This window comes from Mastigoproctus giganteus, chromosome 5 (genome assembly GCF_048544385.1).
Source record: "Mastigoproctus giganteus isolate SK-2022 chromosome 5, ASM4854438v1, whole genome shotgun sequence".
NCBI lineage: Eukaryota > Metazoa > Arthropoda > Arachnida > Uropygi > Thelyphonidae > Mastigoproctus > Mastigoproctus giganteus.
Genome location: NC_143579.1, coordinates 185,383,799 through 185,406,880, shown reverse-complemented (window position 1 = coordinate 185,406,880; position 23,082 = coordinate 185,383,799). Strand labels below are relative to the sequence as shown.

At 38.2% G+C, this 23,082-nt stretch overlaps 1 protein-coding gene across 1 annotated transcript in view; it reads right to left on the bottom strand.

Annotated features, from left to right (window-relative positions):
* Positions 1 to 3,088: 3,088 nt before the first annotated feature.
* Positions 3,089 to 23,082, bottom strand: part of LOC150085925 (Na(+)/citrate cotransporter-like) — a 54,840-nt gene continuing 34,846 nt past the window's right edge. The window contains exons 6-8 of the mRNA XM_090373585.1: positions 22,134 to 22,295; positions 16,903 to 17,040; positions 3,089 to 3,405 (exon numbers count right to left, since the gene is read on the bottom strand). Of these exons, the coding sequence (XP_090229711.1) occupies positions 3,268 to 3,405; positions 16,903 to 17,040; positions 22,134 to 22,295 (438 nt within the window). The 3' untranslated portion in view covers positions 3,089 to 3,267. The remainder of the gene's footprint in view (positions 3,406 to 16,902; positions 17,041 to 22,133; positions 22,296 to 23,082) is intronic.

The following is a 23,082-nucleotide window of genomic DNA, read 5'->3' as shown; positions in this document are numbered from 1 at the left end:
ATGATGACACGGTAGAAATGCTACAAATGAAATCAGGGAGTTGCAATCAAAACTTCTTGCAGCGGTATACAAAAAAACAGATAACGATTCCCTTTCGGAGTTGAAAATTATCAGAATGATAATAGGTCATACCCAACGTATATAATTCCAGCACCCTTCTAGGAAGGACGCTAGAAATATATGTTGAGAGGTCATTCCGTGTCACGATTTAGTGGGGTGCGGAAGAAACAACCCTAATTTCTATGAAAAAATGAGTTAAAACTTCAGCAGACATTTAAAGGGGTTGTAAAATTTTTTAACAACACTATGTGCATGGAGCCATGGAATCATTCAATTAGGGAAACATATCCTTCTCATGAAATGAGCACTCTTTCAGCAACAGCGTCATCATGCAGCATAAAGCAAGTGGACAGATATGTGTCTGTCCACGTGGCTTCGTCATCGGTGTAAAACGCACCGGTATGAGCATCTCGGAAACTGAAACCCTGCTGGGGTTTTCACGTACGACTGTGTCTCGTGTGTATTGAGATTGGTCCGATAACAAAATAACATCTAGCCAAATTCGCCATACTGTGGTCCTCTATAGTCTATCAGCTTGTTTCGAATTGATAAAGGGCCAGAGTATCAGTGTTTCAAGTTGATAGAGGACCAGATCTCTCTCTCTCAGCTTGTTCAAAGCTGATAGAAGGAATATGTAGTGATGCTGTTTCAGCCAAAATATGGCTAAAACAGCAGCAGTCCGTGGACCCATCTACCCGCAGCCAACTGTGCAGTTTGGTGTAATTGTTTGTACAAATATTTGGCAGATAACAAAGATTTGTAGATAATCTGAGGCAGTTGAATACCATAAGCTATCTGGAAAATTATTTCTTGCCAACTACTCCCATCATGGCCCACTGGCAGAATCCATCTGCGAGTGGGTTCTTCCAACCCGATAATGCCCATGTCACAAGGCAAGTATTTTACAGAACTGGCTAGAAATAGAGTGAGTTCTGTTTACTGCAGTGGCTTTCCCATTCACACGTGAATGGGAAAGCCACTGCCTGGAAGGCTATTCACCAGATCTCAATGCATTTGGGCACCTGTAGGATAAGGTGGAACGAACTCTTCGATGTAGAAATTCGCCGCCATCCGCATTTGCCACCGCTGTCTGAATTAGTTGAGTCAGCATGGACTAACATCCATGTGGCACACTTTCAACGCCTCGTTGAATGCACGCCTCGTTGAATGCGTGCCTGTTCAGACGGTAAAGGGGGGGGGAGTACCCACTTGCTATTACGTAGGTATGCCAAATAAAGTTACCACTTAATATAGTCACAATCATAGCTTTATGTCCCGGATTCCAACCTGAATAGCTAGACTACAGATTATGCCCAAACTTGAAACTCTTGGCATGCCGAAAAGTACAGTCCGAATATTGAAAATCTTAAGTGATCATTGATTAGGGCAGCAACCAATATTTCATCGAACTTATCAATCGCGAACTGCGATTGATGAATGGCCTAAAATATTGCAGGGCAGTAGCAAGTTTGGGAGTGGCAATTTTGAATAATAAATAATTATGTTTACCATTATATCAAATAAATTCTATGAACGTAACCGGTTTTCTGTTTCTTTTATAGTAGTTATAACAAAAGCATATATAATGGTATTCAAAATTAGAGATTTTAATGTTGGAACAAATGTTAAAAAAAAGTTCTATAAGCATGAATCCGAGTAAGACTTCTTGCTGAATTGAAGCTTCGTGAGACTTCGCTGGTAAAATAAGAAACATTCAAGCAATTTTATTACATTTCTTTATCACTTTAGTCTTAAAAAATTATACGGGTTCAAAATGTTTAAGTACAGCCTGGATGCTTGCAGCATATCAGCTAACAATTTTTTCACAGAGCGTGCAATTGCTGTGGGACGCGGCATACGTTTTAAGTAGATCTTCCCACTTAAATCCATTAGAAGTTTTTGTGAAACTACCTAAACAACTGTTATATTAGAATGAGCTTTCGCCTTAGGATGAATTAGTTTAGCATATTCAGCATGCTGCTCCCTCAACTTTTCCACTGTCTGTCAGAATCACCACATCATGCAAAACGGCAAATAGACCATAAAATGCACGCAGTTTGTGGACATATCACACATAGGCAGATAAGTTGGTTCTCCGGTGGTCCTAATATGACAATCTCTTGAAAGCTATCATTGGAGGCCGCATGATGTATGAACTAGGGAAGGGTTGTTTACTGGAAATCATATTTTTTTGATGTAGAACTTGTATTTCTCTATGGCGAGCGAGGTAATAATTACAGCTATCAGTGCAATTGCGGAGCAGATGACAGTTAAATTATCAAAAAGATTATATCGAATATATTTTCACTCCCTTGCCACAGGTGGTCGAAAAAAAATAAAAACGGATATTTTCATTCCTATGTTTTAAAATACGAAAATATAGTGCCTTTTGCATCTGATTCTAAGGAAGAACGTCAGCCTCAAACTAACAAATTAATTGTTAAGTTTTAGTTGGATAAAATTAAATATAGAACGCTTTTAATGAATATAGAAATTTTAAAGTTTTCACAAAGCTAGTAAAAATACTGTAAATCAATACATCAATTTTTTATATTTAAACTTTGGTATATGTTATTGTCTTTTCATTAATGTGTTCACGTTTTAGTTGTCTTGGCTAAAATTTAGACTAGTTAAATAGTCCTTTGTCTTTTCGACGCTGTAAAAGACACCCATGTATACACACAGAGCCGACGCAAGATCATGCAACTTTTTTTTTCCCCACCAAGATTTTATCAGTTGATGAATGGGGTGTTCTGAGATTTGCTAACTACTTCATGTTGTCTTAAACACAACAAAGTTTCACTGAAAATTAACTAGAAATATAAATATTTTATTGGGAGAGGTCCATCGCATTGCACGTGCCATAATCCTCTCTGTTCGTGCAAATAGCAGAAACGTCAGAGGAATTTCATAATGCTATTCAAGCGAATGAAATAAATTTTTTGCCGATTTTTTTGCATAAAAATATGAAAAAATATGAATTTATTTACAAGAAATGTTTCGAAATAATCAGTTCCCCTTGACTCTTTTAGAAGAACACCACCATTTTCTCGGAATGCAGTCCTAGAGGGGAAGTTTCGTTTAATTGAGCAGCTGCCAGTCTTTCAGTCCGTTGCAAAAGTCTTTCTTGAGTTCAATTCTGTCTAACTCTTGGCTAGGATAATTTTACTTTCCTGTGTAAAATTATTTACTTTTACTTTCCCGATGCTATGTTGCCTCTCCAGTCTCTGTGGTATTAGCCCACTGTGGGAAGGCATTGAGTCCAAACAGCGGCATTCCTAGTGTATTTATCATTAACACTTCCACTGCACAGCAAATTATGTTCATCACAAATCCTGGTTTTGCCTAAAAACAGGGGAAAAAGCAACTTAATTTGGCATAATTTTAACACAAAAATCACAATAATTACACAAAAAGAGAAGAACAACTATGCGTATAGCTGTTGCTTCCACCCCACCAGACATTAAAAAAAATACTTAATTTAGGAAGGAAGATACAATTCGTGGCTGGTTGCTGCAACGATTTCACAGACCGTGGTAAGTTATTTTAAAGGTTAAACAAGAGAACAAAAACATCCATGCTGAAGAACGCTGGTAAAGAGCGACTCTGGAACTATGCAGACAGCAAATGCATGTGACGATAACAGACTTTCCGGCGTGTTTTAATTGATGGCCACATTCAGAAATTGGTAGAGACATGCCCACAGCCAACCTCTACCAACCATGCGAAGAGAACTATAGACAGTGAACAGTGGGACAAAGATTCCCTCACAGCGGATACGCACTCACTGAAAAATAATGCGTCTGATGAACCTTTCTTTACACTTTTCTACATGCCATAGATGACTACTAACACCAGTCTCACGAGATGAAGACGCTTACGTCACTTCAACGTATATATGTGTGTGTGGTGGGGAGTATAATTCTCAAGGAATGCCATATAAAGTAGTGCTTCTTAACCTTTTTTACAGCCGCGAATACCTACGAAATGTGGTTATTTTTGCGTCTCTCCCCATTAAAAGTTCATACGTCTGTTTTTTTTTAACCTTAATTATCTTTATGCATCTTTTATCATTTTATATATTTCTTATTTTATCTTTTTATCATTTATGCTGCATGTTTTAAATTTTTTTAAAATTCTTTGTTAAAACATTGAAATTTACATAATTTATGAAGATATTAAACGATAAAATTTGAGAACTCTGATTAAAACCTTATAGCCTAGTCAAAACGTTATTATGAGGGGAGGTTTAAAAGTTTCTAGCCTCTCATAGAAGGAAAGCTGGAGGAAAATTGTGAAAACCCATTTATTTTTCAACATAGTATTCCCCCCCCCCCAAGTCAACACAGTTTCTGGCACGATCCACTACCCCTCAAATTAAATTCAGATTTTTACTCAAACCAGTTGTTGACTGCATCCGTCACAGCATTGTCACTGTCGAATTTCTGTCATTTCAAGTCCTTTTTGAGATTTGGAAACAGAAAATAGACCGACAGAGCCAAATCTGATGAGTAGGGCGGATGCTGTAATAGCTCGAACCCACAGTTATGTAGTGTTGTCTGAGTCACAAACGCTGTGTACGACGGTGCACAATCGCGACGCAAGATGACTGACTCCTTTGGTCAATTTTCTGCACGTCTTAAGCTTAAATCCCCCTTGGAAATGTCTCAGTAGTTTTAGAATAATACTTGGCATTGATAGTGGCACCACGTTCCAAGAAATCAACCATGATGATCCCTACATCCCAGAAGACTGATGCCATAACTTTCCCAGCCGACTTCTGCACTCGAAACTGTTTAGGAGGAGAAGAGGGGTGCTTCCACTCTTGCACTTGTTCTTTTGTTTCAGGGTCCAAGTGGTGCACTCGTGTTTCGTCCATAGTGACATACCGCCCCCAAAACTGAACTTCATTAGATTCTAAATGCAGCACAATCTCATGAAAACACCTCACTCTTTCCTGCTTCTGATCTGCATTCAGTGCTTTAGAGACCCACCTCGAAAAAACCTTAAAACATTCACCACAACATCGTGAGCTCTCTCATGGGAGACGTTGAATGTTGTCTCAATGTGGCTAAATGTTATTCTGTGGTCTTGAATGATCTGGTCGTGACTAGCATCCACATTTGTAGGTGTCGACACGGTAACAGGTCTCTCAATGAGGAATGCAACTTCAACACTGTATCGCCCACGCTTAACTGCCGCAACCCAGTTTTTGACCATGGCATATGAAGGACAAGGTTCCGCTAATGTTTGCTGCATGTCTTCACGAATTTTTTTCGGCGAATTCTCTTTAAATAAAGATACTCAATGACTGCACAGTGCTTGACTCTCAATAGTCGCCATCTTCATTCACCTTCTACATTTCAACGCCCTCTTAAAGGAGAAGAATATAGTTAGAGTTAGAAACCTGAAATTTTCTGCGAACACACAAGAAGCGTCACAGCAAGATTGGTAATATTGTCTTTCACGGAAACCTTTGCGATCTGTATTGGGCTAAAATCTTTTCAACTCCCCCCTCGTATAGTGCTCTAGTGCTCAGAATAAAATATTTGCCGCTTTTGGCCCTTTAATTTTGTTCCTTCTTTTATGCAGGTAATGCTATTGAGCAGCATACTATACTTGCAATGTCTTCTTCTTCCAGTCACATAGTTCCCTGAGGAGCTGTTGTGGCCACCAACAAAATCGGCGCCTCCGTAGCCAGGTGGGAAGGAGCAGCAGTGCGTAGCACATGCTTCTTGATTAGACCGGGGTTCGAGCCCGTCACCACCAAATACGGAGGATGCGGAAAGGTCAGGGAATGACCACCGCATATCCCGGAGCAATATGGCCTTAAGTTGCTAATGCTCCTAAAAACTAAATAACAAACAAACAACAAACCAACAAAATCCTCCAACTGCATCGATCATATACTATACGAGCGGCATCGCAAAATGTCACGTCCAAAAGTTCACTGATCCCACCCTTTCACCTAGCTGTAGGTCTTTCTTTAACAGCAGTTTTTGGAGTTGGTTTTGTTATGGTCTCTGTGGCATCAGATAATGTGGTGGCATGTCATTGCCTACCACATGGCCGCATTTTAAAGGGGACGGCTTTAATCATAGGAAGAGTCATCATGCATCCCACGAGATGCTCTTGAAGAGGAAAGGTGACTACAGCAGAGTCCCACTGAATGCCCCCCCCCCCCATTATTATTATTTTTTTAATCTTCAGTGAGGTGGCGCATTGTCCCTGTTCCTCTCTCAATCTCTAGCTAATGATGACCAATATATTAATGATTTTTCAATTTTCTTAAACATATTTTCATGGTGGTTTGTACAGGTCCCAATGAATACATTTTAAATTATAACCAGATAAAATGTTAAGTATTTACGCTATGCTGTAACCTAGGCAAACAATCAGCTGACCGTTAGAACTAAGAACGTTCCAACTGTCAAATAAACGCATATCTATAAGTAGTTGAATACTACCTGATATGGTGCAAATGCAACTCGTTAGCAAGGTGATCACTAATAAAAATCAAATAACTCTTCTTAATATCACATTTTAACATAAAATCCAGGAGCACACAGTAACCGCGTTAAGCATAGATTGCAAGGTAGCTTTATAGTAATTATAATAATCACATCCATAGATTTAAATATATGGACATGGTCCAAATAATAATAGTAAGTTTCATGTCATTTATAGATTGCAAGTCCTAAAGTGCAGGATGTATCCGAGATTAAGAAACGATGCAATAGAGAACATCTTTCATCCATCTTCACCCCCGTAACATAAGTTTAGCGCACAAGAGGTTTATTCTTCATAATAGAAGCTCTCACATCGGATATGATCGTGTGCTCCCATACCATATGCACTCTTCCAGAACCGTAGACGATGTGTTGGCAAAAGTCCAGAGTAACTCTACAGCAATATCTTCACCGGGTACAGGATCCCAGTAGTATCCAGAGGATTTATGAAATATTCTGAGCCGTTTTATTTGGTTTTGAAATCATTTGTCTTCGATCACATCGAACAGCTGTGACAAAAATGTACCTTCTGCCCTGACGCTTTCCAGACACTGGTGAAATTCATGCAGCACTGTCTTAATACCTGAATTTTTTGCCAGGCAAGGTTTCTAATGTTTTGTCCATGAAGTGTATTTTATAATATTAAATAGCTTTAGAAATCTTTATTGTATAGCTATATTCTTGTAAAATGATGGGTGCTGCAATGAGTGTCAGGCTCGCACCAATGTGTTATTTTATTTTGGATGCTTTTCTGAGCTTGTAGCCATGTCACAGGACTTCGCCCGAAATCGCGTGCAGTGTGACGGTCGTTGTTAATTACACGTTATTTACGAAATAGTTTCTTGACTTGGATAAAAACGCATTTGCTTCACAGTAGTATCTGCTGGACTGGAATTGTGTACCATCGTTTTTATGATTTATCGGGTAGTTTGTTCTTTCCTAATTTGCATTTTTGGTTAGTTTTCTTTGCTAGTTATAGTTTGTATTGTTCGTTGTGATATGAATGTTTTATTATTTTTAGTGTGGTGAAGGTATTTTTCATCGATTGTCCAAAAGGTTTTTTGGTTTTTGTATTTTTGTTTGAGGATGATTTTAAGTATCTGATGTTTTGTAATATAAATTGTTATAATTATTTGTTTGGAAAAAGAAGTTCTGGTTACTTAAATGTTTGCTTTTTCAAAAACCATCAGTGTTCATTTATTAACGAAGGGTAGGTTACCTTAAATTTAAGATTCGTTTTTATAAGTATTTGTTTGCGCAGCATGTTTGTTCTTGAAATATGAGAGAATATTACTCTTCTAGCTACATTTGTTTGAGAGGGAAGGAAAGTTAAGTTTGTCTCAGCCGCTTTAACTGTTAAGTCAATTCCGTTAGTTTGTTCTCTGTGTTAATCTATATGCAGTGATGTAGATGTCAGTGATTCCCCCCCCCCCCTCTTCCACACATTCACATGTAGTGCACTTAGTATGGGAATAACTCGTTTATCTCCTCGAAAATCATAATCATCTTTGAAAATGATTTTTTTAATTTAAAATGAAATTACCGTTTCAGTAATATCTTTTTGCATTTTGTATAACAGAATAAATGGCGTCCCTGCTATTATATTTTCGCTATCCTAATGGAACAGTCCCTTTCACCAGCTTCTCCTGCTGGCGCATCTATAGGCGAATTTCAGTAATTTAAAAAAAAAAACTGAAACTCTACGAATCTCTTGAATAAATTAGATGTAGGTTGTAAACAATTTTAGTTACGAAAACAAAAGTTACCAAAAATTGGAACAATTAATAATTTTGTGCATCTAAGAGTAGTCTCTTTAAATAAAGTTTGAATGATTAGATAGCAATATACGATAAAATAAATAAAGGAGAAAGTGTAGGAAGCCAATTAATTTCCTTACATTTCGAGGGTAAGCTTTAAAACAGTGTTCGCAGGCCAGCCACTAGGTAGTCCGCCGGATTGAACCTATTGATAACTCTCTAGGAGAAGCTGTTCTCTTCCATCCTTATTACCTAGTGTTTAATCTCGCTACCTCTACTCTGCCAGATAGTGACTGGAGTCCTAATGTGTATGTGGAGAGGGGGGCATTGTCTTGGCCACGTTATATCAAGGAGCTGTATTTCTTGCTGTATGTACAAATATTCATATCCAAAAATTTCATTACTCCATATCCCTGCTATTCTTTACCACCGAATACATTATGAACAGACAGACTGATAGAACAAACTTACCTGCGAATAGATCTAAACCTCGAAATCACTTCCTCGTTCATTTCACAAATATTTGGTCCCAGTTCTAATCTCTGTAATGTCCATTTCACTTAGTCTACCAATACTTTTTCTGACGGAATCCAAATTATCGGTTGATTCAACCACTGCTCATCTCAGTTGTCCTAATTATTTGCACTACGATCCTTTCGCTTAAAAGGTAGCATTTTTGTATATGTCCACTCTGATGTCCCTTGTCAGAGAATTTCTAATTTGGAACACCTGTTTTTAATCTCCTCGGCTTAAAATCTCTCTACTCCATTCTGTCGAATTCATCTGTTACCTCAATCGATCTTCAAATTCCACTAATTACTTGGAACTTTTTGATTCCTTTCCTTTGAAACTCGACTTCAGTCCATATTTCCTAACAGAAACCCAGATGGTCGTGTTGCTGAGGCCTTTTGCAGTTACTAATGACATCGCATAGATTGTTCATTTATCAACCAGAATACACGACAATCCTAACCACAAAGCCAATACTCTTGATGGGTTTTCTCGAGAACAACCCTGTCAATTATACGGTCGAGGTGAGTGGTCTTCCAGGCATGTCAGATCACAACTTGGTGATAGTTTCTTCTTCAGTGGTGGAGCCTTTCTATCGTGACCATCCTCAGCCTCGTGTTGTTTAGCATTACACCAGTGAAAAATGGGCTGATCTGCGAGATTTCTATTCCTTGGTTGGATGACTGTTTCATATCTTCTGATGTCAGTGTTTGCTCAGATCGTGTCAATGAAATTATTCTTGTAGGGATGAAATCCTTTATTCAACATTCACTTTAAAATCTCGTCGTTGATCTAAACCTTGGTTTTTCCAATAAACGTACTAGGGCTTTTCAAGATTAAGAATGTTGCATATCGCAGTTGACTTGCATCTAAATCTCGAGGTTCAGTTTCTGCCTGCACCAAAGCTTGTAACATTTGTTGTTGTTATTTGGTTTTTAGGAGCATTAGCAACTAAGGCCATATTGCTTCGGGGATATGCAGTGGTCATTCCCTGACCTTTCCGCATCCTCCATATTTGGTGGATCACGGGCTCGAACCCCGGTCTAATCAAGAAGCTTGTGCTACGCACTGCTGCTCCTGCCCACCTGGCAACGGAGGCGCCGCACCATTTGTAAAGCAGTTATTAATCAGTCCAAACAATTTTGAACAGACAGAGAGTACGAAATTTGCTCTTGTCCAAATAGTAGTCGAGCATTCTGCTCTCGCAACTTTTATCTATCTGTACTGCCACCATCGGTTAAAACCCGATTGTCCTATTGCCACCCAAGCTAAAAAGTTAAGGCCGACTTACTAGCATCCTACTTTTCTTCTAAATCTTGTATTGACAGTCTTTTTAAACCACCTCCTACTAATCGCAGTGCACTCCATTCAATGCCTCCTGTGATCTTCTGCCAAAAGGATGTCAGAAGAATTTTGAACAATCTTGATGACATTTGTTCACTTGTTCTGAAAACCGGTGCTCCTGAGTTTACTCCTGTTCTGTGTTGCCTTTTTTACTCTTTCTTATTCCGACTAACGTTTTACGTTCTGCTTGGAAATTGTCCATATCCGGCTAGTTTCTTAAAAAAAGTGACAAATCCCCTCCCTCACCCAATTATCGGCCCATTGCACTTACCTCCACTGTTTCTAATGTAATACAGAAGTCTATTAACCGCCAACTCGTCAAGTACGAGGGGCGTTCAATAAATTATCACCTACCCATGAAGAAAATAAGATAGAGGAAAAATATTGCTTTGTTTTTTAATGTAACTCCTCTGAAATTCAATACACTTGTTCCATTTTGTTGGCAATGAGGAAATACCAGCCAAATAAAATTCTTTGTCCTCTCCATTAAAGAACGCAGAAACAGCAGACTTCAGTACGTTATCATCAGCAAACAAAACAGCGTCCTCGTAAGTTATTCTTGAGGTGTCAAAACAGGAAATAGTCACTGGGGCCCAGATCCGGACTGTAGGTGGATGGGTAAGTTCTGCAAAGTCGCAGTCTCTGAAAGCAGCAGCAGCATGTGAGCATGTGACCTGTGCACTGGTGCGTTATCCTGAAGAAGCAGCACACCCCTGGAAAGTTTTCCACGGCGTTTTTCCTTTTTGACATCTCTTAGGTTGTACAGTTGGGATGCATATGACTCCCTAGTGACTGTCTGCTTGTGTTGCAGGTAGTGAATGTCCTAAATTCCCTCAGAATCCCAAAAAATGGTGGTCATAATCTTTCCAGCTGAAGGTTGTGCCCGAAATGTTTTGGGTGAGGGAGAACCCTTGTGCTTCCATTGCATTGATTCTTGCTTGTTTGTTTTCCGGATCTCGGTGATGAACCCATGTTTGATCATCCGTAACAATTCTGGAGATGAAAGTTTCAGGATCGCTTCCATAAACCTCTAAATTCTTCTCACGACACCGTACTCTGAATTGCTTCTGCACGGGTGGTCATAAATCTGGAGACCCACCTTACACCGACCTTATTCATTCCCTGAAGGTTGTATCCGAATTTTTTTTGGGCGGGGGAGAACCCTTGTGCTTCCATTGCATTGCATTGATTCTTGCTTGTTCTCAGGATCACAGTGATGAACCCATGTTTCATCATCCGTAATGTTCATGGAGGATGGTTATAACTGTTCCCTCAGATATGTCACATTCGCTAGAGATTTGGGACACCTTTAAACATCTGTCATTCAGCACAGGGGTTTCCACAGCTTGGCACATTTCTGGAGTGGTCGCTATCACAGGCTCTCTTGGACCTGAATCATCTTCTATGGAATCTTAACCCCACTTGAAATTCTTTGACCAGAATGTCACCTGGTACTCTGAAGGTGCGTTGCCATACACAGCCACCATCCTTTCATGAATGGTCTTTGGTGAGAAACTTGATGACTCGACTATGCTCCAATTTCAGTAAATCCATAATTTGATACAGATGTCATCCTTTCTGTTACAGCAGCACAACCTAAAAACATAGTGAGATCAAAGTTAGTATGATTCAAGTCAAGATATGTAGGAACACGATAAATCATGAATCATTGAAATATAACTATGGGAAGTACCTTGGGTAGATAATTTATTGGATGCTCCTCGTATCTTAATGGTCCATCTGATCAGTGATCGATAATATGGTTTCCTCAGTGTCGATCCCCTGGTGATATATTGGCTTATGTTTACCACCTCTGGACAAATTCAATGGGAAAGTTGGGCGAAACCAAAACAATTGCTCTTGCATTTCAAAGTCTTTTAATCATGACTAGCATAATGGTCTTCTAAATAGCCTCCATATTATGGATTGTCGACTGTTTTTTTGTAATTGGGTATCTAGTTTTCTCTCTCAGTGCGGGTGATAGTAGATGGCTCTCTGTCTTTTAATTTCTTCATTAATGCTGGTGTTCCCCAGGGTTCAGTTCTTTATCCTACTCTTTTCCACTTGTATATTAATGACCTTCTCCCATTGACCGGAAATCCTATCCATAGCTTTGTTTCTACCTTCCAGTTTGAGAAGCCTTGCCCTGATCAAACAGCTTCAACTTCTTGAATATCCACTACCAATTCCTTAAATGCTAATCTCCAGGTAATTCTCCAGTGGGGCAAAGAATTTAGTTAATTTCAGTTCTTCTAAAACTCGCTCTTGTCTTAAACCTCGCAAAAATGATTTGTTCTGCTCCTGCTTGTCTTCCATGACACTCAGATTTCTAGAAGATCACATATCTCTGTTAGGATATCAGAGATATGTGATCTGACTTCTAATCTCTCTGCACAAGCACATCACAAACTCTGCATCTAAAAAACTGGAGTTTCTCTTTTTCATTCTCGGCGTTACAAATCTCAAATCCTCCCTACCCTGGAATATTGTTCCCAAATTTGGAGCGGTAACCCTCATAACCTCTCTCACGCTTCTAGACTCTATTCAAAATAGGGCAGTTGGGTTAATTAATAACCTATCTCTTACAAAAGTATCTCCACTTTTTGTCTCATAGATGTTCTGTTTCTGCTGCATGCCTCTTGTATAGATACTTCCATTGGCGCTGTTCTTCTGAATTGATTTTTGTAATTCCTCCTCTCTCTCTTCCAATCCAGTCCGAACACGTACCGCAACCAGCCAACATCTATTTTCTGTCCAACTTCAAACTCACATAACCGAACTTTTTCTTCTTACTCATTTATCCTTTCAACTTTGGTTTTCTGGAACAAATCTCCCTTCATATGTATTTCCCGAAAATTGAAGTCTACAGAATTTCAACTCCTAATGTCAGCAATTATATTCTTTCATCTTCTCCCTCTTCAACTCATGCAGGATACTAAGTACTATAGGTTCTAATACCTTTCGTGTTTGGAGTTTTCGTAAAAAAAATTATTTTAAAAACAAAATTACTTGTTTATATTACAATGTTTAAGCATATTTTAATCTATTGAGCTGAAAACTGGGTGAAAAATCAAGATATGTTTAGAAATTTCAGAAATGGAAGTTCAAATAAAAATAGATTAACTAACAGATGGCAGCAATGACAAGACTATATCAAAAATGACGAAATAATTAAAATCATTAGGTAGGAAGGGAGATCTTCGAGAGATAGAGCTAATAATAGTAATAGTCTTATAGACTTACCAAGCGCATCGTGGTATCAAGGCAAACAGAAGAAAAAAGTAATATTCTGGTTATGGCTACAGATCTAACAGGAAATAGATGGCGTGGGAGAAAATAATGAATGGTAAGCTGATAGGCCAGAATTGATTTGTGGTGTCATAATGACTGATACAAATATGTTTAGAGACAATGATTAAGAGTGCAATCCAGGGACTTTCATTTAGAAGGACACGCAACATGCTTTCGTTAAGGGAAAATCATGTTTCACTAACCTGGTAAGCTATTTTGACACAGTTACTTATGAGTTAAGTGTAGGAAACAATTTCGACATTCTAAAAGATATTTCTTGGCTAAATGCCTAAGAGTTTGAAGGAGTTTATTTATGCATGGGTAATGCACATACATTATTTCTACTACCCAGGTAGTATGAATGCATCATTTAATTACATCTCATATTGTGAATGCCTTCACAACGAGTCGCCTTGGTAGTAGAAATGATGTGTGTGCATTATATATGCATAAGTAAACTCCTTCATACTCTTAGGCATTTAACCAAGAAATATCTTTTAGATTAAACCACGCACACCATCAGGCATCGCTCATATTATGGAGTTATACTTCATAACTGGGTTGTCACTATTGCGACAACAGGTCTGCCCACCCACCGATGAGAAGCCATTAAGCTTCGAAACGAGTTCTGGGTGGTGGTATCCGCCGAGAATAAGTAACATTTAGTCTTCTTTAGGTGAAACGTTACTTATTCGAGGTAGTGCAATACCGTGGCAACTCTTTGTGAAGGTATTCACAATGTGAGCTTTAATTAAAATGATGCATTATAAGATATAATTAAAATGATGCCTGATGGTGTGCGTGATTTAATCTAAAAGATATTTCTTGTTAAATGCAATACCATGCAACTCGTTGTGAAGGTATTTAGCATGTGATATACCATGGCAATTCGTTGTGAAGGCATTCACAATGTGAGATATAATTAAAATGATGCATTAAAATTACCTTGGTTGTAGAAATAATGTGTGTGCATTATCCATGCATAAGTAAACTCCATCAATTTCGACATTTATTTCGATTTCAGTAAGGCATTTAACTTGGTCCCTCATGAGATGGAACATGTTGAGATTACTTGGAAAGATTCTAAAATGGATTGCAGGGTGTTTTCAGAGCAGAAGGCAGAGGGTGGTGATTAATTGATATTCTTCAGATTGGTGAAAAGGCAGAAGTGGGGTCCCCCAAGGATCTGTATCCGTTCTTTGATCACTGTCGTTTCTGATTTTCATAAATGACATCGACGAAAGGATAAAGGGCGTAATGTCTAAATTTGCAGACCACGTAAAGATTGGGAGAGTCGATAATGATCAGGCTAAGCATCCTGAATTCGGGATGACTTGAACAGGCTTCAGGAATGGTCTGAAAATTGGCAGCTATGTTTTAATGCAGCAAAATGCAAGGACTTACACTTGGAGAATAGCAACCCCAAAATAAGCTATACACTTTGTGGAGTTGAATTAAAAACAGTAGAATAAGAAAGGATCTTGGAGTTACAATACCAACAGATGTGTAGTTTTCTGAGCAGTGTAAACAGGCGGCCAGTAAAGCCCATGACGTACTATCGATGATTTATCGAACAATCTTCTGTAGAGGTAGGGGGATCATAGTCCTATTGTATAAGGCAATTGTAACACCTCATTTAGAATACTGTGTCCAAGTGTGGAGACCTCAAAGGGTCCAAAGACGGGCAACTCGCGTTGTGCGATCGGCAAAACGGCGACCGTACGAGGAAAGATTTCTGTTGTGCGGGGCTACAGAGCTTGGCAACCAGGAACCCTAGAAGGGGCTCTGAGAGAGGTTAGTAAAATGAATGAAGGTGAAATTTTCACTCTTATAAATAATTATAGAACTAGGAGCCATAAATTTAAATTACAAGGGAAGAGGTTTAGACTAGATTGTAGGAAGAGTTCTTTTAGCCAGCGAATTGTTGACTACTGGAATTGCCTCCGCATGGAGCTGAGGCTGACAGTTTTAAGAGATTGAGGTTAACTGGATAGTTACGTGAGGAGATAAGCGTATAATTTGTATTTTCTTATTTTTTGACGTTAAAACGTTTTTACTGGCGTTATTCCAAAAAATTTGTAACGAAAAACCGTCATGCGAAAAGCGTTACGGAAGTGCGTCATCTTCAGTTTCCGCCAGAAGCGAATTATTGTAACTTGTATTGTTGCAATATACTTGTAAGATGGCAACAATAATTTATCTTCTACTGAACAAATTTAATGAAATTTTGCACGGAGCTTCATCTTAGCTCTATACTAGAGGAAAAACTTTCAAACCTCTGAAAATTGCAGTAGTTTTTCCAGGATAGTGGAAAATATGAACTTGTGAGCAAGGAAATTTTCTCATGTAATAAACGGGATAATGTGGACGTATAGCATATCGTTTGAAAGCTAAGGAATTTAGAAACAAATATTAAGGTTTTAAGATACAAAAAAAAAAAAATAATAATAATAATAATAAACTTTCGGAAACTGGGAAATGCGTTAATTCGAAAACGCATCTGGTTTCAAGTCATCTGGTGTTTTCAGATTGAATGTAATTTTTTTCTTTACAATTAAACTCTGAGGCTGGAAAAGAATTGTGCACATTTATGAAAACATTCTTCATCTTTGACATGTCATCTGATCTTTCGATAAATACTACACGTAATGGAACAACTATAGATGGTGTATTTAGTCGTGAACTAAATCTCTTCAATGTAAAAATATATCCTACCTTAGTCAACACAGACCAATACTTTCAGTAACCGATATGTAATCTTTCTATACATTAAAATAATTTTCCTCCTAGTGATATTTATTCAGCCAATGGGAGAACAGAGTTGCGGGTTACGTGATATTACGTAACCCTTAAACAGAAGCTTGTTTTACTGTAGTAAAACAAGCTTCTGTTTAAACGTGGTCACGCGCTATGTTTATCTAACATGACCACGCTGTGCAATACTTTATTTCCTTAAGTAACGTTTATGTATTCATAGCAGAGGAAGAGAGACACACAGTGCGAAAGCTTCTCTAAGTATTTTATTTTACTTTATCAAAAGAAGCGAGAAGAGGGCAAAGCCCCCTAGTTATTATTAATAAAATATAAACATTGTTATATTATTATCCATGTTTATCTGAAAATTAGAACGTTTTTAACGCCTGAAAACGTTTTTAAAGCCGATGAATCTTAAATGTAAAATACGTTAAATATGCTAGCGGCAGGACATATTATGTACCTGCTACAGAATTTTTTTTTTTTTTTTTTTTGGCCTGTGCAGCGAAAGCCTTTGGCTTCCTTGCACTGTATGACTAATACTAATACCACTCGTCATTTTTCTTTTTTAACATCAGTAATTCTCCAAACTCGAAGCTTCCCCAATTATTTTGTCTAGAGAGATGGGGAGACTTAAAATACTGGTATTAAATTCCAAAATAGAATAATTTACTCACCATATCCAACGTTGTCATCTTTCCGCTTTCATATATCAGTGCATTTGGGGGTGTTGCGACAGGTAACATGAAAGCAAAGGAACAGGAAATCGTTACCGGCATCATGAAGTAAATTGGATTGATGTTCAAAGCTCTGGCCTGAAATAAAATAAAAATTCAAAACATGAAATTTGATGACACTCTAACTCACTTCTGTCAGGGCCAGTCTTTGTGAGGGAAGGGTGCAACGCCCCTGGGTCCCCGATTGAAAAGACCGAAATTCAAATAAAGGGAGAGTGGTTATTTCGATTTTGGGGGATCAGTTGCCCCTAACATTAATTCTTGCACCCCGGTCTTCTAAATTCTAGGACCGACCGTGACTCTTTTATTTTTAAAAATAAACAAAACCTATTCATAATTATTTTTAATGAGAGAGAGAGAGAGAGAGAGAGAGAGAGAGAGAGAGCGGCTAAACATAAATTTGTTTAAAGAGTATTCATTCCATAAATTTCACATAAGAGATGAGATGTCAAGTAATCAGAATTGTTTCTGTTATTTGAGAAAAAAAAATTCTTTCTAGTCCTAATGAATTATTTGTGAAAAGTATGGATTACATTTGTGCATGCATTATATCACGTGGTTCCGCTGATCCGATTCCGTGCTTGGTTTATCAGTAATTTGAAAATGGAGACGCAGCAGGTGCAGAGTTACGAAGTGTTGTTCGATTTGTTTGGATGGAAAATGCTAAGTTGCGGCCCTAATCTAAAGCATATGAAGAGGGGGGGGGGTCACAAAATAAATAATTATAGACTTATCTTCACATAAGGGAACTCCAAGCTGCAAATAACATTTCGGATAGCGGAAACTCCAAGCCATGGTTCATTTGGTGTATGCCTAAATCTGGTGATGAAGAACGCCACTGCAGGTTGTCAAATGTATGGCATGACAAGTGCAAAGCAGGATGACTCTGTCAATGCTGAAGAACACTGTGGCCTGATGTGAACATTGAACCAGATGATAATCAAACATAACAGAGTAGTTGTGCACTCCGTTAGTAGATCTGCTGATTTTGTTCAAAAACGTATTAATGGCACTATTGTTACTCAAATTGTGGTAATTATCAGGCTGATTTTTAGACGAATATTACATCTTGTATTAAGTTACGTTAGATACTTTTCAAAATAACCTTTCCAGTATACAGCCTTGTGCGCATTTCCAATTACGCAATGGGATAATCATCTCTATGTCCCTGCTGCAAAATTCATGTATATCACTGAGAGAACCTTACAAGTTGCCTTAGCCGCCTGTCCGCATTGCTCAGAAAACAAAACTTCATATTGGACTGTACAGTTATTCCTCTCTTTTTCATTCCTCATTGTCCGGAGTTTTTATACAATTCAAACGGTATATTATTCTATGATTATTACTATCCAAATGCATTACCTTGCATTTATCAATCTTAAACTTCATTTGCCATTTTTAGCCCGTCTGTCTAATTTATCCAGGTCTTGTTGGAATGGATATCCTGATTATTGTCACTTAACACTATACCAACCTTTGCACCATCGAACATATACATATTAAACTTGATATGCCTGTCAGCATCATTAATAAATATTGAAAACAGTAAGAGCCCAGCCCCGAGGGATTCCAATCATTTATTTAGGCCTTGAAAAGCACTGGCCATTAATGACCACTCTGTCTCCGCCCACTCCACCATCCTTTTGTCCATCGCTGTAACTTGTCTATATTGCCACACATAATCAATTTCTATAACAGTCTTTTGTGTGGAACACTCTCTAAAGCTTTATTCAAGTCTAAGTACTGTATATATTGACAATTTTTTTTTTCAATCCTGTTCCTTTATTATTACGTCATATCAGCTAATCGGTCAAGCGAGATATACCGTTAATAGCTTCGTACTGTGATTTCTTGTAACTGCCTTCCGGACAAGATGGACCTGAATTACTTCTTTAACTATTGATTCCCTATTTTTCCCAACACATAAATCAGGCTTGCAGGTCTATACAGTAGTTACTCACCTAGTCCTCTGATCCCTCCCCCTTGTGAATATTGACATTAGTATTAGTAGAGGCATACGATGCAAGAAAGCAAGCTTATATAAAAAAAACCTTCCCATTTCACTGATCCATTCATTTTAAATGTGTGTGTAGTTCTACCTTGAATTTATTTAGGCTATCAACTTCCACAACAACAGATGGAAGTTTTGTTCCAGCAATCAACTACCTGCTGGCTAAAGGCAAATTTCCGCGCATCTATTCTACAACTGTCTTTCCTCAATTTGAATTTATGTCCTCTCAGGCAATTATTCTGAGCACGAGGAAGAATCCCATCAGCATTGAGCCTGCTCAATCCATTCAAGGCCTGATACACCTCAATCAGATTGCCTCACAGGTGCCTAGTCTCCAGAAGCTGCAATTTTCAGATCTTAAGCCTTTCTTCGTAAGAGCCCCCCTTTGTTTCCCCTCACCAGTCTTGTTGCCCTTCTCTGTACTCGTTCTAGCAACTCTGCATCCTTCCTAAAATGAGGCTTCCAAACCTGTACGCAGTACTCAACGCGTGGCCTGAGCATTGCCTTATACAAGGGGATAATCACCTTTTTATCCCTGTTTGCAAATTTGCAAATTTCTGGTATATCATTGACAAGACCCCATGCCCTACTCTGGCAGCCTATTTGCACTGCTCAGAAAACGTCATATCTGACTGCACAAATACCCCAAGGTCTCTTTGAGACCTGGGGATAATTGTGACACGCGCGTATGAGAACATATGCGCGTGTCCAGTCTGTAGGGACATCCCGTAAATCCAAGGGTACTCGCAGAATTATGGCTAATAGTTTGCTTATCTCTTTTGCTTCTTTTTTTCTAAATATAATTGGATAGACTCCATCAGCCCCAAGGTGCCCAATTTGCTTTCAGCAACAATTTCTCTTTCAGTTATCATAAATTTATTTAACTCCCAGTTAGAATTAGATGTACTTACGGTATCTCAATCCTTAAACTTCACATGCGAATGTAGTTGCAAAATATTTATTCAGTTTTTTCGCAACATGTACTGGATCATCAATAATTATTGCCCTTCATATCTGGTGGACCAATGTGGTTCATCTCTTCTTTATGTTAACATCTCTTCCCTATTTAACATAAGTAAAGAATTCTTTGCTACTTTTGTTTTCTCAGTCTTAGCCAAATAACCTCTCATAATCTTCCTTAGCTTCCCTAACAGCCTTAGTAACTTGTGCAGACTAGTTTAGACTCCACGTTTCTGTGTCCCATAATAAATTATAATCATCATATACATTTTTATTCTCTGTCACTAATCTCAACAGTTCATATATTATCCATTTAGGTCTAAACCTTGAGTAGTATCCCTTAGTCGGTATAAAAAAGCTTACTAGCTTCTACGATTTACTTTCCTGAGCATTTTGCATTGTTAATATCAGTTTGTCCCACCGAAAAGAAATTTAGAGCTAAGATCTTTTGTAATAATTTATGCAGGAGTGCTAAGTCTCTTCCTTTTACTCTTGAGAGTAGTTTTATCTTTAAATAAATCCCACATCAGTGCAATGTGATCACCGCCACCTAGTGGTTCCTTTACCTGAAAATTCTTAATGCATGAAGTCACTGCTTATAATCAAATCAAATGTATTGCTTTCACTTGTTGCGTCCCAAACACACTAGTATAGAAAAACAACCATCCAGAAATGTACTGCTACTAAGTGAAAGACCAACCAATAAGTTCCAGTTAAAATCTCCCATGACAAGGTATTCTAATTTATTGACCAACTTCCTTTGCCTGTTCATTATACTTATAACAGTCAGTTGGCCTGTAACATATGCCCATTCTCATGTTCGTTTTCCCAGTGCTGTCACATCTGACTCACCGAACATTAATTCGGGGCCGGACAGGCAGATTTCAGCCTCATCTGAATCACGTATTATGGCATGAGTAGTAGTCGATGAACCAAATTTGCTGATGGCCTGGGCTAGTCCGTCCCGGACCTCCTGTCTTGTCTGTCCCTTCTGTACATGTTGTATTCGCCGTTTCGTATTATAAAATTCTATACCCCATATGTCGGATTTATGGATTATAGAATTTTATATTTTTCGAAGTTTTTTTGGTATTCTTATAATGCCAGCATTTGATAATTTATCCAATTAGCAAAAATTTATTCATCAATAAATTTTAATGAAGCTGAAGTATTGCTTCTGTCATTATCATTAGTATCATGCTTCTAGCATTAGTATATTTACTAGGCTATTTACAGCCAATATTAATATATAACAAATTATATAGCCTGTATAACTTATTACTGTCCCTTGCCTTTTTCATTTGCTTAATTAAATATTTCAGGTCATTCGTCATGGCATCTTTTTTTCTCTAGTTGAGAAATATCTCAAGATATTCTCAGCTTGGGTGAATATGTTTGTGGCATCAGGATAAATCCTTAAATATTTTCTATAATGCATTAATATTAAATAGCATACAGTAATAATTCAATTTATAGAATCGAAGAAATACCCGAGTCCACCATAGTCTCCGTTCCTGTAATTAAGCCCTGACTTTTACCTTTGACCACTAAAATTTCTTTTGGTAGAGATACTAGCCGTTTTATGACACCATGCTCGCTCTCAGCCATCGGTTCCTGACTGTCATATATTTGATACTACCCCTTCATGAGAATTCAAAGGGCGGGGGGGGGGGTCAAGAATATTTGGCCCCTTGTATTTTTTCTAACGTGTTGAAGTAAATAGCATCTAGAAATAAACAGTTATCTAGATGGTTCAATAAACTACTCCCACTAGAGTACTTGCATTTTCACGATTTCCAGTCTATATAATTATGAGGAAAAAGTCGCCCATAATTGATGCTCTTGCTTGCCTATTCATATTTTTGATGATTTATAAAAATAAACTCTAAGAGATAAAATACTATAATATCGTATATATAAACTGTGTAATTCCACGTTACACTGGACCCCCCCCCCCCCATTCACACCAGAGCTTTCCTACTTGCTTTAAGCCCAGACTGCTTTAGCTTTTGGCTATCTGAAAGATTATTCGATTTTTATTTTTGCAAATTTTGAGACCTCTAAAATCTGGATTCGCTGCGTATGCCTGTGTGCCCCGCGTAAATTTGGAGATAGTTGTATTAATTGTTATGAAGTTAATATCATAAGTTATATTTGCTACAGTTCGATTTCTTAACTATATGTCATTCAGAACACTTACCAGGTGGGCAACAACGGGAAGTAGGATACTAGCCGTCGCTGTATTGCTGACAAATTCTGTAACTCCAGCAGTCAGCAAACATATCACTAGGACAATGAGTACTCTGTTGGGAATGTTCAAATTGGACATCTGGTCAGCCAGCCACGTGCTGAGCCCTGATTTCTAATATTGCGAGTACAAAATATAACATTGTTAGCCATTTGCATCTGCAATAAAATAACATCTAATAATATTTAAACAGCATAAAAAAAATTACTAAGTACATCTAAGTTAGGCAGGTCTTATTCGTTCCTCTGTAAAGATAAGACATCTTTGTGAACGAACATTTGTAAGAAAACGTTTAAACTACATCCTACTCGTATTGCCTTTGATTGTGAAAGCCTTTGCTCCCCGACAACTTGACCAATATGACCATAAAGAATCGCAACCCAAGATCTCATTAAAAATATGCAACCTCAAATCATCCTACAAAGACTGAGCTGCAGACTGGAATAAAATTGCTGCTAGCCATCCTGATCAAACGCTTACCAATTTACCTAACTTGTTAAAGGATATCGCCCCTGAATATGACTTTCAAATCCGTCCCGTTTGTCTTCCAGGACCAAGAACTGGTTTACCAGCGATGCGAAACGCGCCTTCATCATAAAACAGAAACTATACAGTAAATGGCAAAGGACACTGGATCTAGCTCACTACCAGCTCTAAAAATATATCAGGCAAGCTTCCTGCGCATACGGAGAATAGCACAGAACGATTGGATTGCACACAGAATGAAATTTAGGAAAAGAATCTACACCAAGTAGAACCAACAGTCCCCGATGACGACTGACGTCTTCCTCGCGTGGACTAACTGTTGAGGTCATCAACAGTCTTTTCAACAAGTCCACCACTGGCCCAGATAGATTCCCTGTTTATATGATTAAATTATGCAGAGTATATATCATCGACC